At 46.5% G+C, this 16564-nt stretch overlaps 2 protein-coding genes across 2 annotated transcripts in view; one reads left to right on the forward strand and one right to left on the reverse strand.

The window, feature by feature from the left end:
• Positions 1–1150: 1150 nt before the first annotated feature.
• DHFR (dihydrofolate reductase) lies at positions 1151–14452 on the reverse strand. Its single transcript, XM_005529459.3, has 6 exons — positions 14319–14452; positions 13839–13888; positions 12330–12435; positions 11282–11408; positions 4479–4594; positions 1151–2776 (listed from the first exon to the last, which is right to left on the reverse strand). The coding sequence occupies exons 1-6, from the start codon at positions 14402–14404 to the stop codon at positions 2689–2691; spliced, it is 573 nt and encodes a 190-aa protein (XP_005529516.2). The 5' UTR covers positions 14405–14452; the 3' UTR covers positions 1151–2688.
• A 59-nt stretch (positions 14453–14511) lies between these two features.
• MSH3 (mutS homolog 3) overlaps positions 14512–16564 on the forward strand; it is an 86329-nt gene continuing 84276 nt past the window's right edge. The window contains exon 1 of the mRNA XM_014258250.2: positions 14512–14631. Within this exon, the coding sequence (XP_014113725.2) occupies positions 14512–14631 (120 nt within the window). The remainder of the gene's footprint in view (positions 14632–16564) is intronic.

Below are 16564 nucleotides of genomic sequence, written 5' to 3' on the forward strand. Positions count from 1 at the left end.
ATGAAAGAGGGGGATTAAATTATACCTGTATAGACTTTTCTTGGTGATTGGTAATTACACTGTCACTCATGATGCTATTCATTGCACTTAGCTGCATGGAACTGGGTAAAAACATGACATTTTCCCCTGTACTGGACATAATGAGAATCTATGGCTTTTCAAGGAATCATTCATCAATGAGGTACAAGAGTAAACAAAACATGGGGAAGATGCATTTGGAACACAGGTTTTTTTTCTTCAAGCCACTGCACGAGAGGCTTATTTTTACCCTGGGGACATCAGCGGGGCCAGGTAACCACGCTCACAACACACCCGACAGCAAATAGTCTGCATGTGCCTGCTGAGCACACAGGCTCACACCCTTCTGCCTACCCATCCTGAGACAGCAAGCCTTTAACCTGGTGTGGGCAAAGAGTGGTGGTTGGGGCGTCTGTCTGTGGGGTGAACACGATTCTGGGTTCAGCTTCACTGCATCAAACACATTCTCCTAGTTCTCGACAGGGCTCTGTGTATTGGAAAGCTGTGGAACAAAAGGTGCTGTGCTCCAAATGCAGAGCTTCTCCTAAAAACCACACCAAACAGAAATGCATCTTTGCAGCAGAGAGCCACACTGAAGGAACAGCATTATGTTCTGAAAAGTTTCAAGTAGGAGACAGAAGTTCGCATTTCCACGAAACGCAAATTAACTTAATTTGTTGTTGTATCTGACAAAGGACATAGTTAAATCTGGAGAGGACTGAGTGAGTCCACAAAGAATCAAGAATAACCACTTATGTTCTCAGCAGGCTTGTTTTTGCACCCAAGTTAAAAGTTCTTTGAAACTGAAATGATGCTACAAAACATCCTGGCCTCAGTTAGACGTATCTCTATACTTAGGCACAAAGTTTCTAATGTATGTTGGCCTCAGCATTGCATGAAGTCTTTTCTCCCATTTTTAATAAATGCCAGTTGTCCTAAACACAGTACTTTGCAAAGTGTCAGAGCTTTCAACACTGACCTATAACAGGTATGTTTTAAACACTTTTGGGAGGTTATTCTCTTGCCAGGGTCACAGTGACTTGTATTTTTTTAAAAAACCCATGACATCTCCCTGGTAACAGTCTCTTTCCTCCCCTTCAACAATGTGCTGTCAATTTAAAACTCCGGAGACTTCTTGCTGCATTATGTAAGCATAAACTTGTTTTTATCGATCAATGCAACATCAGCGTACATGGAACAAGAAGATCAATACAGGGAAGTGCTTACAGTTTCAAAGGAAACAGAGAAAACTGAGACAACTCAGAACAGGTGCTGCAATAAATACGTTTTTTATCAGCTAGGTGTTGTAGTAAAGTGCGATGGAAAATTCAAGGGGTGCTCATTGCTGATATTCTAAGGGAACATCAATGTAAATTATACCATTTTATTTAAGATTTTTAGTATTTTTGTATTTAACTATATTTAATAAAGATGAAACAGAACAACTCCATTATTGCTTATAATCCATATTTTTCACATAGATTATTCAAACTCACATGACAAATGAACTGCGTCTTTACTGATAATGCTTGGCAGGAACACAGGAACACAGACTTTTCTAAGAAATCAATGTATATTTTCTTCCACTTTGAAGTGGCTGCGGTCAAACTGACACAATGACTTTTTATGAGAGCAGCCAAGCTTTCAGACAGCTGTGAACCTAGGGAAATATTAAAGCTTCTTTACTAGATTTTGCTGGGCTTGCGTGGCCAGGTTTGGTGAGCAGTGGGGGCTGCAGGGGTGGCTTCTGTGAGAAGCTGCTGGAAGCTTCCCCCGCGTCCCACGGGCCCCAGGGCAGAGCCACTGCTGGCCAGGGCTGAGCCCAGCAGCAGCACCTCTGGGAGAAGAAAAACCTGTGGAGAACCACAGCTGGGGCGAGAGGAGCTGGGAGGGGAGAGGAGAAGAGCCCTGCAGACACAGGTGAGGCGGGAGTGGAGCAGGTGCAGCACAGACTCCCCTCAGCCCCACAGTCCCACCCGCAGCCCTGAGGAGCCCACGCCAGAGCAGCAGAGGCAGGAAGGAGGCTGTGATCCCGTGGGGAGCCCCTGCCGGAGCAGGGCCCTGGCAGGACCTGCAGGGAGAGATGCCCCCCTGGAGCAGGTTTTGCAGCAGGACTGGTGATCCTGCAGGGACCCACCCTGGAGTGACAGGTCCTGGATCCGTGCATCCCTCAACTGCTACGGGACACTTCCTGATTCCCCTTCTCCTGCTGGGCTGGCTTTACCTCTACACGGGTACATTTTAAAGGCTGTTACGAATGTATACAATTTGTACACATTTATAACATTTACAACCCATCAGACCTGGGAGGCTTGGCGCTTTCTCAGCCCTGGATGTTTTGGACAAGGAGATAGATACTAAACCCCTTTCTTTCCATAGAAAAGCCCTGAGATAGTCTAATGCCTTTCATTACCTGTGGAATTGTCAGGGATGCCGCCATGGATTGTAAGATCACCGCAAGGTCTCATGCAACCTTTGCTGTGGAACTCCTCAGACCCTCTTCTGCAGGGTGTAGCTTCAAAGTGTGGGGTGTGGTTTTTGGAACCATTCACTACTGAGGTATTTCACCATCAGGAATGATTTTCTTCAAAATTTTAATGTATCTTTACACTCAGTAAAACTTTATGATTTAAAATACCTGCCCTTACACAGAAGTACAAAATGCCTCCCTTATTGTGCCACGACAGTTTTCTCATACACTTCAAATTTGTATTGAATCCCGTTCTCTTCTTGGATATCAGCAGGGACACCTGGGTACCTAGGGAGAGAGGAGAAGAAAAAGCAAAAGGCAACAAGCAGGTAAGAATATCATTATGATTCACCTGTAATTTATCCAATCAACTAGAAAAGCAAGTAGTTTGGAAAAAAAAAAAATGAAAACACTGTCTTTAGAACAGGTACTTTTTTAGGAAATATAATAACTACTATCCATGATCTAAATGCACATCTTTTAGATCAAGAAAGAATACTCTGACACAAAACAACACCCCTATTTTTGGTTAATAAAGAAATACCCAACATTTTTATTAAAGCCTCCAATATATTATTCAAAATGTCTGCCAAGGAAGAAGAGATTATGGAATGCTTTGGTTTTTTTTTCTCATCTTGCTTTTCCCAAGTTGGTTTAGAGGAAATGCTAAGGACAAGACTTTACAAGTGTGCAAGAGATTACTAAAGCAGGTGACTGCTACCATAGAAAGGGTTCTTCTATATTCCAGGTTTTCTAAACCACTTCTCATTAATAGATGCTTTCAAAAATCTTTTCATCTTCCCGTGAAAGAACAAGGATTTTGTATGAGTAATACGGACTTTGAAGGAGAGATACATTTTAAATTTATTTGGTAAGGTTTGGCATCGTCAGGTTTCCACTTCAGTGAGGAAATTACCTGTTATTTTACAAAATCATGTTCTAACACCAATGTTCAATTTAGTACATTGGCCAAAAAAAACGTATAGCTAGGAACAGCCGAGAGAGAGAGGGAGGTTTGGGTCAGATCTCAGGACACTTAAATGAGCACAGAGTAGTTCAGAATATATTGGTGCTGGAGAGGGTGACTCATCCTCCCCACCCACCTCGTCTGTCCCGCATCCCTCTTCCCTGCCCCTGCCTATCCTCCCCCAGAGCTGTGCTAATCCATTCCTGTGTCCCCTGAGGAGAGTTCCACTACTCAGACTTTCTATTTCTTCCATTGCTGGTCTGTAACCAGCTGAGAGCCAAAACAGGAGCAGCAGGAAGAGCAACAGGTCCAGTTCTCCCTGGTTCTTTGTGAGAAATGGAATTGTAGAGGATTCTCAAAGCCTGATTCTATCGAAGATTCTAGATTCTGTCGAAGATCTTCCAACAGTTCTTGAGGCAGGTGTCTGAATTTCTGCTGCCTCCTTACTGCCTGTGGGATGTAATCTTGTTGGAGAGGACATAAAAGCACAACTGGAATATGAGAAGGATAATACAGAAGAAATCACAGTGAATGAAAGAAACCGTAACTTTCTGTACACCTTCTCCTATTACATTTGCTAGGAAGAAGTAATTTTCTCAATGGGAAGGAATAACCTTAGAAATCTATAAAGCTCAAGCCTCTCCAGTCAAATCCATTTAATTTGTCCCTGGCAATTTATCAAAGACATTCAGAGGCCAAATACTATTTACTAACACCATACTGAGAGTTAAAAAGCTTAGTAAATATTTGAGTAATTCTAAACCAGGAAACAATAAGGAAAACCTACTTTTGAAGCAAACTGACACTGACAATTCTTTACTGTGAAGATCATAGGAAAGTTGAGGAACACACCAAGTTCCAAGAAAACCTGTGCAGTGTGTGGTGCCATTCCAGGTTGTAAGTAAAGCATGATTCTGGGGAAAATTTCACCTCAAATTCAAACCAAGAGGCCTCCATAGAACTGTTAAAGCATTCAAATCAGATTATTCTGAAGACAAGCCTGATACACATTTTGGTACTTACTCTGCCAGAAGCTTGTAGACTTTATGGTCAATTTCTGGAAAAAATGTGTCACTTTCAAATTCTTTCAAGATTCTTGTCACAAACAATCGATGATGAATTGGCTTCTCCATTGCTGCCTTTAGAAACAACAGAAACTCAGTCACAATTGTATGTATCACAGGCTTTTAGCAAAGCCGTGGAAATTACACTCTGAATCTCCTCTTTTAGACTCTGCTGAAGAGCAGTTTCTAAAGGGATAATTTCACCCTGTGTCAGTTCCACCTGGTAAGTGGCAGCAATACCTATTCTCAGAGCCTGGGGTATCTGACAGAAGTTAAGAACAAAATTTGAATAGCCCTGTGAGAAGAAAGGAACAGTGGGCCCGGTAGCAACAAGCAATTTCTGAATCACACCTCTTTGGGAGACAGGAAGGTTTAAGTGGTGAGAGATGCCCACACTTCAAGGTAATTTGTTCTGATGCTTAATATCACTGCTAGGGATTTGTGCTGTATTTTTTGGAATTCCAGATATCAATCTACTCCTTAGTTTAATGGCAAAGTTGGAGGTCTGGATTGTGGCAAATTGGTAACATGTGCTGAAAGATTTTACATTTCCAAGCTCCTTGGATGAAAATATTCTAAGGTAATGTTTGTTAGGTGAGTTTTTCACTAACAAATTCAGGAGTTAGGAATATATAGGAATATACATTTTGTCTTGAGATTGAAAAAAGGCAACTCTTCCAGACTTTGCAGGCATTAAAAAAACCCATGAAAAGCTACACTAGGGTTGGTTACAATACATTTTTGAAAAGCTTTAGCTGTTCCTCTCTCTTGCTTAAACTGGCAACGAGCAATGCTCTTTGTGGAAGATGACTCACCATGCAACAGGCTATTACGTACTACTTGAACAAGCACAGGAACCAAGCAATAACAAATGGAATCCAATAAAATTAATTAACCACTGCTGAGAGGCTAATTTGTGGAAAAGCTGCTCTACTAGAGAACAGTTAAAAATGACAGGGGTAAGTCACAGCACACAAGCATCGAACAGCACTGAACTGGCATCTATCCAGTTTGTACACAAATACTTGTATTTTTCTTTGTTTAAGGACAGGGAGATAAGAAGAGTCACACTTGCAAAATGATAGAATAAAATGCTTCAAAAATCAAAAGACGTTGTGTTCTGTAAAACAGAGACACTTTGGAATTGGAATTTTGGAGCTTTATCAAGAACTCTGTACCACCCCAATAGGCCAGGGAAGAGCACAGGGAGGGAGTGACCACAGGTGTTGCAGAGAAAGTTGAATTTAACCCCAGGGAGACCAGATGGTGACCTCTGTTCTAGGGAAATAGTTTCATTAGCTGAACGAACCAACCAGCTGTGTCACTGTCCCCACATTCATAAAAGAAGCACAAATGCTTCCTCAGTTTGTCAGAGCAGCTCTGGAGGCCTGGGTGTGTAGGTGGCCCATGACCAGTAAACAGGAAAGAGCTTGGGGAAGAGAAAAAGGCTCAGGCAGGTTTCAGCCTCACATTCCTCCTCAGCAGCTGGGAGTGCCCAGGGCCTGGCAGTGACCAACATGCTTTTCCATTTCACTTGCTCTCTTCTGTTCAGGGCAACTTTCCTCTGCTTTGGGATTCAGGTAGAGTTAAATCAACCTGTGCCCACAGCCCTGCCTCATCACCCCCAGGCCATGCCTGACCTGGTTATGGTCATGGGACCATAATGGACCTGTCCCACCAGGCCAGGCCCCTGCCTTACAACTACTGCCCATGGGGTCCAGCTCCTGCTCCCTTGGGAACATCTGGTCCCTCCTGCTCTCCCAAGGCAATGTTGGAAAACTTCAGAGAAGGAAATTTGGTATCAAACATGGACACTTCCACAGGTGGAGCCTCCAAAGGAGCCCATTCAGCAATGCCTGGACTCTGACATTGCACCAGTGAAATACTGCTGAGGACATGGCAGGGTGGCAAAGGAGTTTTGTCATAATGCTGTCATTTCCACTAGGAATAAAGTAGGTTCTCACTGATGTTCAAGTCAGTCTTGCCCATCCAGCCCACACCATTGGTTTCACCATTTTTTTGGAACTGAAGAGAAATTGGAGGAGGCACAGAGCTGAGCTGGTGGGATGCTGACATACTCACTCTACACATCATAAAACTATATCATACACATAAAGAAGTTGACACCTGGGTCTGATGATTTTAGTGGATTTGTATGTGTGTGTTTTTGTTGTTGTTGGTTTTGTGTGGTTTTTTAGCACCCTATTTAAGGATGTGATGGACTTACAAATCCTATTCCTAGCAAAACCTCAATGTTGTTTTTGACCACACGGTTTAAATGTAGTTAAAAGAGACTGATACAATTTGTACAGAGTGGACTCAGAGTAACCTGGTCCAGTGGAAGGTGTCCCAGTCCATGACAACAGGCTTGGAATGACCTGAGCCTTTAAGTCCCTTCCAGTCTAAACCATTCTGTGGGCCTCTGACCCCCCTAAGATGTCCAGAGAGAAGTTTTTCAGAGTCAAGGCCAAGACCTGAACTTCTCAAGAGACAATACCTTCACACAGGTGCAGCTGTATCTTAACTTGGAATAGAAACCTGGTTTTGAGATCACAGAATTGCAGAATGGCTAAGATTGGAAAACACTTCCAAGACCATTGAGTCTGACTGTTAATGGACCTTCCAACTGTCCTCACCCAGCATGCTTGAGTTGTACGTGGGAGCAGGTTTGATATCCATGAACGAAATTTCTTGGGTATGAAACTGAGCCAGAAGCTGCTCCAGGACATCTGATGAACTCCAACAGCCACAAGGGTCCCCAGGGCCAGAGCCAATGAGTGAGCCAGCACCACAAGCCCCAGCACACAAGAAGCACTCACAAGCCAGCAGACAGCCCTCAAAAGGTGAAGTGCTCACACAGAATCACAGAGTGCCTGCCATCATGTGTAACAGCTTTGTAATTGCTGTAACCCACTGACCACTGCCAGGCTCCTCACTCCTCATCCAAACAGCAACCCCAGCTCCTTCTGGAACTCAGGAGATCCACAACAGTGCACAGGGGATCCAGATGGCACTGCACTAAAATCCAATCAAATTAACCTGCGCTGTCAGAAGTCCAAAAGCTTCTCTGGGGGCATCACTACTGCTCTGTGGCTACCTTAGGAGGTAATAAACCTGATGAGGGCATCAGTGTCCAGTCACATTCAAGACGATGACACCCACACGTGTTTTTCTGAACCCTCACTGAACTGATGGAGTTTTCAATCTTTCCTGCTCCCACTTGCCAATACCAACACACCACCCACTGCTCCCCCTTTCCCTGTTGCAGAGGTCAGGTCACAGTTTCCCAGAGCATCAGTGTGACCTACACGAGGACTTGGATGGCCACCACAGCTCACACAGGTCCTGAGGCAGCTGATGCCAATCCTCTCACCCCCTGGAGAGAACTGTGTCCTTGAGATCCGAGGGGCAGTGGGAGAGATGGCCATAACCAACAGAGGGATGCTCTGTGTCCTTATAAATGCTCACAGATTTGGGTCTCCCTCTCCTGCAGTCTGAGGAGGGAAAGGATGTGAACAGCAGCAATCCCCTGCCTCCATCCCACTGCAGGCAGCATCCTGAGCCAAAATGCCATCCTGGAGCCCATGCTGTAGTACCTTGCTCATAAAGGCTGGACAGGGCACTGCAGCCAGCTGTACCTGAGTGGACACTTGTGTCCCAAAGGTGCACTCAGACAGCTGGGCAGCTGCTGCAGCTTGGCCCAGCTCCCTGGGGGACAGCAAGTCTGGCTGGTGCTCCAGCATGGTCCAGGGACAAGCAAAAGGCAGCAGGACAGCGCTCAGACATCCTGAATAGCCCAGGGCACCCACCAGGGGTGTGGGAAACAAAACCCAGCAAAGGCTGGAAGGTGATGGCACACTCCCTGTTAACACCATTTTACAGAAACAGGCTTACAGGATTGTTCCCAGAGCTTAGTGACGACAGCCCTGATCAGGGTGGACCTCCCCAAACCAAAGTATTAAGTGATCTCATGGTGCTAAGGCTAGGAGCTGTGTTAAAAGGCTCCACAGGACAAGCCACTGTCTCAAATAACAATGTGGACCTTGGAGGCATCTGGCAATGGCAAAGCTGCTGCTGCAGCTTCTGACAGATGCCCTCAGCTGAGCACCCTCACATCCAGTACAATCTGTGTCTGCTTCCTACTCCCAGAGTCCCACTCCAGTGGAATGTCACCAGACTGAGCTCACTGCCCAGAACCACAGAGCAACCTGGGCAGAGCAGCTGCAGTGCTGTCCCGAGAATCCCCACACCTTCCTCCTCCTCTGGCAGCCACAGCAGCCCCTGACAGGCTGTCAGAGCACCCCAGGGTGCTTCCACTTTGCAGCAATCCCAAAGGAAAACCACTGTGTCTCAAGGAGCTGGCAACCCACAGAACAATAACCCTGCACAGACCATGTTCCTTGCCCACAGGATGACAGGGTCAGACAGTAAAACATAACAGAGAAGCTGGAGGCAGACCACACAGGGAACCTGCAAGTGCTTCCCTTGATGCAGAAGGGCAGCAAGACACTCTCACGTGAACATCCTCTCTGTTTGACAGCAGAAAGTATAAACTGACTTGGTTTTCAGGCTGTAACAGCCTGAATAATCAAAATGGGGTAGGCCTTTCTATAGACAAGCACAGACCTGTATTAAGAAACAAAATCAGTTCTCAACCTCTGAGCCACACAAACTAGTGAGATCAAAATAATGCTTTAAAACCAAATAACTAAAATACTGAATAAAATTATTCACTTCAATTACCAATTACTATTTTACTTCCTACATATTTCTACATGATATAATGGAAATATTCCTGTAAAATCCTTCATGCAACCTTAATACAGACACTAAAAATATTGCTTGAAGTTTTGGTAGACATGTATGGTCCCCATAAAACCCTTTCAATTAACATCACAGAGGTAGCTTGAGTGCAGGAATCTGTTAGATTCTGTTAGATTTCTCCCTAATGTAATTAAACTTTCCTTTGAAATGTCTTGAGCAGATGCTTGAAAGGCAGGGAACAGCTGAAATTTTAGAACCACAAAAGGATTTGGGTTGGACAGAAAAAGCTCATCCTGTTCCATGAGCAGGGACACCTTCCTCTGTCCCAGGTTGCTCCAACCTGGCCTTGGGCACTGCCAGGGATCCAGGGGCAGCCCCAGCTGCTCTGGGCACCCTGTGCCAGGGCCTGCCCACCCTGCCAGGGAACAATTCCTGCCCAATATCCCATCCAGCCCTGCCCTCTGGCAGTGGGAAGCCATTCCCTGGCTCCTGTCCCTCCATCCCTTGTCCCCAGTCCCTCCCCAGCTCTCCTGGAGTCCCCTTTAGGCCCTGGAACAGGCTCTGAGCTCTCCCTGGAGCCTTCTCTTCTCCACACTGGACATCCCCATCACTATCAATGCATTTCCAAGTCCAGGGTAACCAGGTCTCCTATTACTTTAAACATTCCCTTGTACTGATCAGCACAAATAGTACATTCCAATTTATTCTTGATCAAAACTGCCAATTTATATTGTGCGTATTGGTGAGTAATGGTCTAAGACAAAGCATTATTTTCTTCCAAATATCAGCCAGATGCTGTAAAAATAGTTGAAATAAAAGCCTCCACGACAGATGCTCTTGGAAGAAGCAGCAGAAGCAATAACTCTTTACAGCTGAGCCCATGGCTGTGGCAGGGAAGGGGCAAACACTGCTGCTCACAGCTGACTCTGGCTCCTGCTGGGCAGCTCTGCCCCTCTGAGCTTCTAGAGAAGCCCTCTCCAGAAACCCTCTGCATGGCACAGGCACTGCTGTGGCTCAGAGCCAAGGACATTTCTCCTGTAGGATGGTATCTGATTAGAGGCTGAATCCATTTGCACATCGAATATATGGTGGACTTCACCATAAGGAATGTGGTTATTTCATATGCACCTCATCTTCTTACAAGCTTAGCAATCTCTATTTCTGTTTCTACTGTAAAAGATGAGCCAGCACCAGACCCAGACCCAGACCCTCAGACCCAGAGAAGAGAAAAGCCAGAAGAGTAAAGGCAACAAGTACCAGAAGAATGCATTTTCCTACTCTGCACAAAGGGCACAGTATCTGCCCTAATTTCCCACAGGTGCATTATGGCACCGTCATCACACATCAGAACAACAACTGGAGTGTATCTCCCAGCATGCTTGCAATGACTAAAGGACAGCAGCACTGTTTCTTCTATTGTTAAAAAGAATTTGCTTTACAATTCTTGACCTAGGGAGTGGGAGCAGTAGGAGCACTGCTGGATGGGAAAGCAGAGTGAGTGCGACCTTTTGTTGCATGATTATCTCCTGTTATTGCTGACATCATGACCTGTCAGCTCTCTCTAAATCCTATTTTCTTCCCCATTTACATGTATAAAGTGTCATACTCTGACTAAAAACGCTGGAGCATTTTCCCTTTTTTTTTCGTTTCACATGCTTTGCAGGGTCAGTCAGCAATCTCAGTAAAATAAACATAACGACATGGGCTTAGTAAAATAAACATAACAATATGGGCTTTCTCTGAAGGACCAAGCAATTCAGGTATTTATGAACAGCTCTCAAAAGCACAGCAACAGTGTGACACTGGCCTGTTGGCAAGAGCAATGTTCAGTTTCTGGACAGGTGTTCTCAATCTGAGAGTTGAGATCCTACTCTCTGTTGCAATCACTGCAGTTTGCTGGCAATGTGGAGGAAAAGCACCTCCTAAAGCAGCAGTAATAGGAACTTCATCCTCATCCCATCACAGAAAATGAGTGATTTAGGAGGAGGCTAAATGTACCTTGTACACTGAAGTGCCTCCCACGATCCAAACCATGTCTACTTTACTTTTTAACTCTGGTGAATCCAAAAGAGCTAAAGCATCATCCAGACTTTTGGAAAGATAATGTGCTCCTTTCGGGGTTTCCCTAGAAAAAGCAAAGTTCTATTACCAAATAAATAAAGGACAATTCATCAAGATCATCAGTACAAACTAGAAACAAAATGCACTTCGTTGAATTAACAAATAACTACATGCCTCACGTCAGTTAATTATTGTCAAGTGCCTGTTATTGCCAAATTATGTTAGAAGTCTCATCTAACTGTAGGATTGTTCAGCAAATCACATCTTAACCATAATTTAGGAGGCATTATAAATTAAAAATCTGGAATTTCACTACATGGATTTGAAAAAGTGTGACTGCGAAATTTACATATCTATAAGATAAATACACAATCTCTAAATTAAACATAGATCATTAAATACAGATAATCAAGAAATTAAATGTAGATTTTTACTTGAATTCCAGAATTTTAATATTTCATTCAATAAAACTAGTTGAAAAGCCACTATTCCCTGTCCACCCACATATTCACCTGCAAATCCACCAACATCCTCCAAAGCAATAAAGCACTACAAGTGGACATCTGTATTTAAAAATATTTGTGTGGCTGTGGGTGATGCATTCAAGGGAGTTCTGAAACAGGACAGTTCATCCACAAATCCCAATGAAAATAAACTTCAAAAAATGGATTAAGGGCTACCAATCTAAGCTGGAACTAGAGAAATACAGTTAAATACATGAGTCAGAAGCACTATTGAAAACTGTCAAATGGTTTGTGAGTAGGGCTGGAAGTACTACTCATGATACAAAGTAATGACAATTACCCTGTGAATGAATTTAAAAAAAAAACAAAATTAAGAGTAAAGTAGTTACAACACTCAGAACCAACAGCAGAGATGCTTTCTAACCAGACACCAAAAATGTTACATTTGGAACAACTGTATGTTGTAACATACAGTTACAGGTTTTTATTTGTTTCACTGGGCCCTTATTTATCATACTTACTTGAGCTCCCTGCTGAGCACAATATTAATTCTGTCTTTTAAAGGACGGTTCTTCTCAGGAATGGAGAACCACGTTTTTTTACCCATTATCACTGCATTCTGTTTACCTGAGCAGGAGAGAATTGATTTGAATTGTTTAGAGACACTGGTGGACTTCCCCTGCCCTTCCAAACCCCTCTCCAGCAGCAAGCAAATGCAGGAACTCAGGCCTCAGCTCTCAAATGAGTCACACACAGATTTATAAACCCACAATAATTTCTAGGAGAAGAAGCAGTCAAATTAAATCTAAAACTGAAGTGCTACAGGGGCTCAATCACACTCTAACCTTCACACACACATATAATTTCTGACCAAGGCCAAGCATTCATAATCTGATTACCTCTCATACGTAAATCTGCTAAGAAAAGGAATGTCTCTCTTTATGAGAAAAAGGAGTTATCAGAGAAAAAAAACCACAATGCCAACATGGTCACTCTTTCCATGTTGTTTCCAGGCTGGGACACAACAGAGGCAATGGTGACATCCCTGGTGTGAAGATTTATGGCAGCATAATCCATTAAGAAGTCTGGTTATGGAGCACTTCACCTGCCCAGCATCCAAGATCACAGCTTATCAAAGGATCTGCAGGCAGGGTAGAGCAAAATGTTTCTTTGTAATTATATTTCAAACATCTTTTTTCTTGATCACAGGTTATTTGTGCCAGGTAAGATGCAAGTTGCAGACATCTAAAAAGACTTACAACTGCCAATTGTGTTCTGTCCTTTTTTTATACATACAGGGCTCCAAAACACATGTAAAGTCTTTCACTTAGAACTGCTTCAAAATGAGATTAGACATTCCTTGTGGATTACGGAACAGATATTCAAATCAGAAAACTGAACAAGTCACCTAACCAAAACAGACCTTCAAGGCAGAAAATTGAGTAAGGCACCTAATCAAAACAAAGGAATGCATCCAGGTGACCAGAAGTGGGTTTTTACCAAACAAGCGAGTTTTAACAGCATAAAAAAACCATAAGCAAACCATGAAAAAGTGGCCGAGTTGACAAATAACTGCAGTATTTCTGCTCTATGCTATCAGCATCGTCTGGGTTTTCTGGTGCGTGGATTTGACTCAGCGCTCAGAAAACTCAGCAAAATTCGTGTCACAAGGGTCAGAGGGGTGGATCGAATGGCCACGGCTGAGCTACAGCAAACAAGGAAGATAAGCTAATGCAGACTGAAAAACCCAAACTACCTCTGCTAATTACGCAGCTGGTGAAAACCTCGCCATGTTAACTTGGAGTTTTGTGAAAAGGCTTGTTATGCAAACTTTAGATGAAGTTTTCTATGCTTCTGGTGAAAGAAGGACTTGATAATTGCTTCGTATGAGTTTGTTTCCTGCACCTCCTCTGAAATCCCTGATTGTCCAACCTGAGCGATTACAAAGGGCTGAAATACTGGTGAGACTTGTGAGGGCAGGCAGGGAAATGCAGAACCCCGAGTTTGGGGAGTGCGGTGCCTCACGTTACCTTCCACGCGGGACGTGCTCGTCATTCTCTGGAAGTACTTGTACTCATTCCTGCCGGGGAAGCAAGAACTGCGTTACAACCTGCCTTAAGAATAAATTCTCTAATTCCTATTTTTTTTTTTTTTGCAAGTTCCCCAATTTCAACAAAAACCCCACTCATGGTGGGAGTGTCGCCAGAGCGTGGCGGGGAGGCGGCTGGAGGGGGCTGGGCCGGTGCCATGGCCGAGGTGGGACCTTTTTCCCCCCAGCTGTGCTTGCACGAGGGATAACCTGCGGCCACAGCATGAGAGAGAACCCACCCAAAAAACAACCCCACATCCCCGCTCCCGCCGCTTTCCCGCCTCACAAAGCATCCCCTCGAGCACTACAGCTCCCAGCGCGCCCCGCGCGGCCCCGCCGCGCTCTCCTGCTGCCGCGCGGCGCGGGGCACGCTGGGGGCTGTAGTGCGGGCGCGGGGCGCGGCGGCGGCAGGCCGCGGTACCTGAGCGGCGGCCAGGGCAGCCGCCCGCCCTTGCCGATGCCCATGTCCTGGCTGCCGGCCACGATGGAGTTGAGCGAGCGCGCCATGGCCGCTCCGCGCCCCCCGCGCCGCGCCGGGGCCGTGCCGGGGCGGGTCGGGGCGGGCCGAGCGGGCGCATCCGGCGGGAGGCGGTGCCGCGGCGCGGGGCCCGGCCATGCCGCGGGGCCCGGCCATGCCGCGGGGCCGGCGGGGCGGCGGCGCCGCGCGGCAGCCGGTGCTCAGCAGGTTCTTCGGGGCGGCGACGAGCGGCGGCGAGCGCGGCCCCCGCAACACGGTGCGCGGGGCGGGGCGGGGCGGGCACGGCCCGCTATCCCGGTGTCCATCCCGGTGTCCATCCCGGTGCCGATCCCGGTGCCGATCCCGGTGTCCCTGTCCGGGGCGCAGACACTGCGGGACGCGGCCCCAGGGCCGCCGCAGCCCGGTGCGCGGTGCCGGCTGTGGCACCTGTGAGACGCAGGGCCCTGGTGCCCGGGTGCTCGGGGACAGCCTGGCAGTAAGGACACGGAGCTGGCAGACAGGGTCCAGGGGAGGCCACAGAGAGGATTTGGGCTCTGCAGCAGCTCCAGAGGCTGCGGGAGCCGGGCCCGGCCAGGCCGGAGAAGGGAAGGCCCAGAGGGGATCCCGTGGATCCACACAAACATCTCCGAGGGCTGCCAGAGGACGGGGCCGGGCTCTGCTGGGCGCTGCCGATAATAAAATAAAGGGCAGCGAGCGGCAGCCCGGCAGGAGGAAGAACTTGTGTCCATGGAGGGGCAGAGGCCTGGAACAGCTGCCCAGGGAGGGCCTGGAGTGTCCCTGTGTGGAGCCATGGCAGCCCCAGCTGGGCACGGCCTGGGGCACTGCTGCAGGGGACCCTGCTGGGCACGGCCTGGCAGGCGGCAGCTCCACAGGAACCTTCCAAACCTAATAATTCAGGGATTCTGTAACACAGGATATGTCTGTTTCGGAGGAGCTGGAGCTTGGCAGTGGGTTGGTCAAGGGCAGCGCGTTGGTCCATGTTGTTGGGGCTTCCTATATCACTTCCAATAACACTGTCCAGTGTTGAAACCCTGTGCCTTCTAGTTTTGCAGAATGTGGAATATGTTAAGGTTATCATGAGTCAGGATGTTCTTTGAGATTTGATCTTTGTGTACTTTGAAGCCTGATCAGCAGGAGGTGAGACCTGATCAGTGGGACAGCAGCAGCATCCCTTAGTCAAGGAGTTCGCTAATTTTAAGGATGTAAATCCAGCTGTGGGTGTGTGTCCATGCATGCCTTGCACACTTTGCCAGGATGCTCAGGGTACACAGCCGAACCCCGCTTTTGGGGACAGCCCCAAATCACCCTGCGGCTCCGACAGCCCCTGGCCCGGAGCAGCTGCAGAGCCGGGCTGGGGGCACACAGCCCCACGGCAGTTTAACCCCTCCTGGCCGAGGAGCGGCTCTGGCTGCCTGTAAAGAATGGAAATAAGCGCAGGGAAAGGGCAGTGGGGTGTGCTGGAACAGCCCCAGCAGCGGGCCTGCCCAGCACTGATGGAACACCCAGCCTCTCTCTGCACGGTGTCACTGTCGGCTTGTGGCACGCGGAGAAATGAATCCCATTTTTGGGCAGCTCTGGCAGGTGTGGTGCTGGAGCTCAGGTGTCTTGAGGTCTGAGTGCTGGTAGGTGCAAGGCCAAAAGAGCCTGCAGTGATGCACATCCTCGTTTTGCACCCCTGGGAAAAAGTGGCTGTGTCTCAGCAGCTGGATTTCATTCTGAGTTTGTATTTTCCAGTCTCCTTGTAGTTATTGTTTCCAGCCTCTTCTGGCCCTGGAACGGTGTTTGCTTTTTCTACCTCTGACTCAAGTCAGCTATTTTGGTTGCCTTTGGTCCAAATATATTTTGAAAGGCGTTATTACAGCTTTCTGCCCTTGTAGGAAAAACTTCCTAATTAGTGTTAATTTGGTGGTATTTAACAGTGGGCTTGAAAACTGATACTCATGTACTTATGTGGAGGTTTTGGGTTTAGTTGATGAGGCTGGAGTTCCTGCTTAGTTCTAAGCAAGTTCTAAGGAAATTGAAATTCCATGGTTAAACCATCTGAGGTTACAATATGAAGTGTGGATGCAAGCTGCTGCAAGCACCTGTGGTGTGCTTCTGTGCAAAGTGTTTATGTTTTGTTGGACCTACAAGTTACTTCTTCGTATTTAGTCAAGCTTCTTGCAAAAGATCAGCGATGAAACAGCAAA

This window comes from Pseudopodoces humilis, chromosome 4 (assembly GCF_049639895.1).
Source record: "Pseudopodoces humilis isolate 2021_Gansu_Grassland_sample_001 chromosome 4, ASM4963989v1, whole genome shotgun sequence".
In the NCBI taxonomy this organism is placed as follows: domain Eukaryota; kingdom Metazoa; phylum Chordata; class Aves; order Passeriformes; family Paridae; genus Pseudopodoces; species Pseudopodoces humilis.

Excerpts from the sequence above, each read along its gene's own strand:
- DHFR (XM_005529459.3), bottom strand. The coding sequence starts at position 14,404 with ATGGCGCGCTCGCTCAACTCCATCGTGGCCGGCAGCCAGGACATGGGC. Across the intron at positions 13,889-14,318 it reads CTGCCCTGGCCGCCGCTCAG|GAATGAGTACAAGTACTTCC; the intron begins GTACCGCGGCCT and ends CTTCCCCGGCAG. Across the intron at positions 11,409-12,329 it reads GTGCTCAGCAGGGAGCTCAA|GGAAACCCCGAAAGGAGCAC; the intron begins GTAAGTATGATA and ends TGCTTTTTCTAG.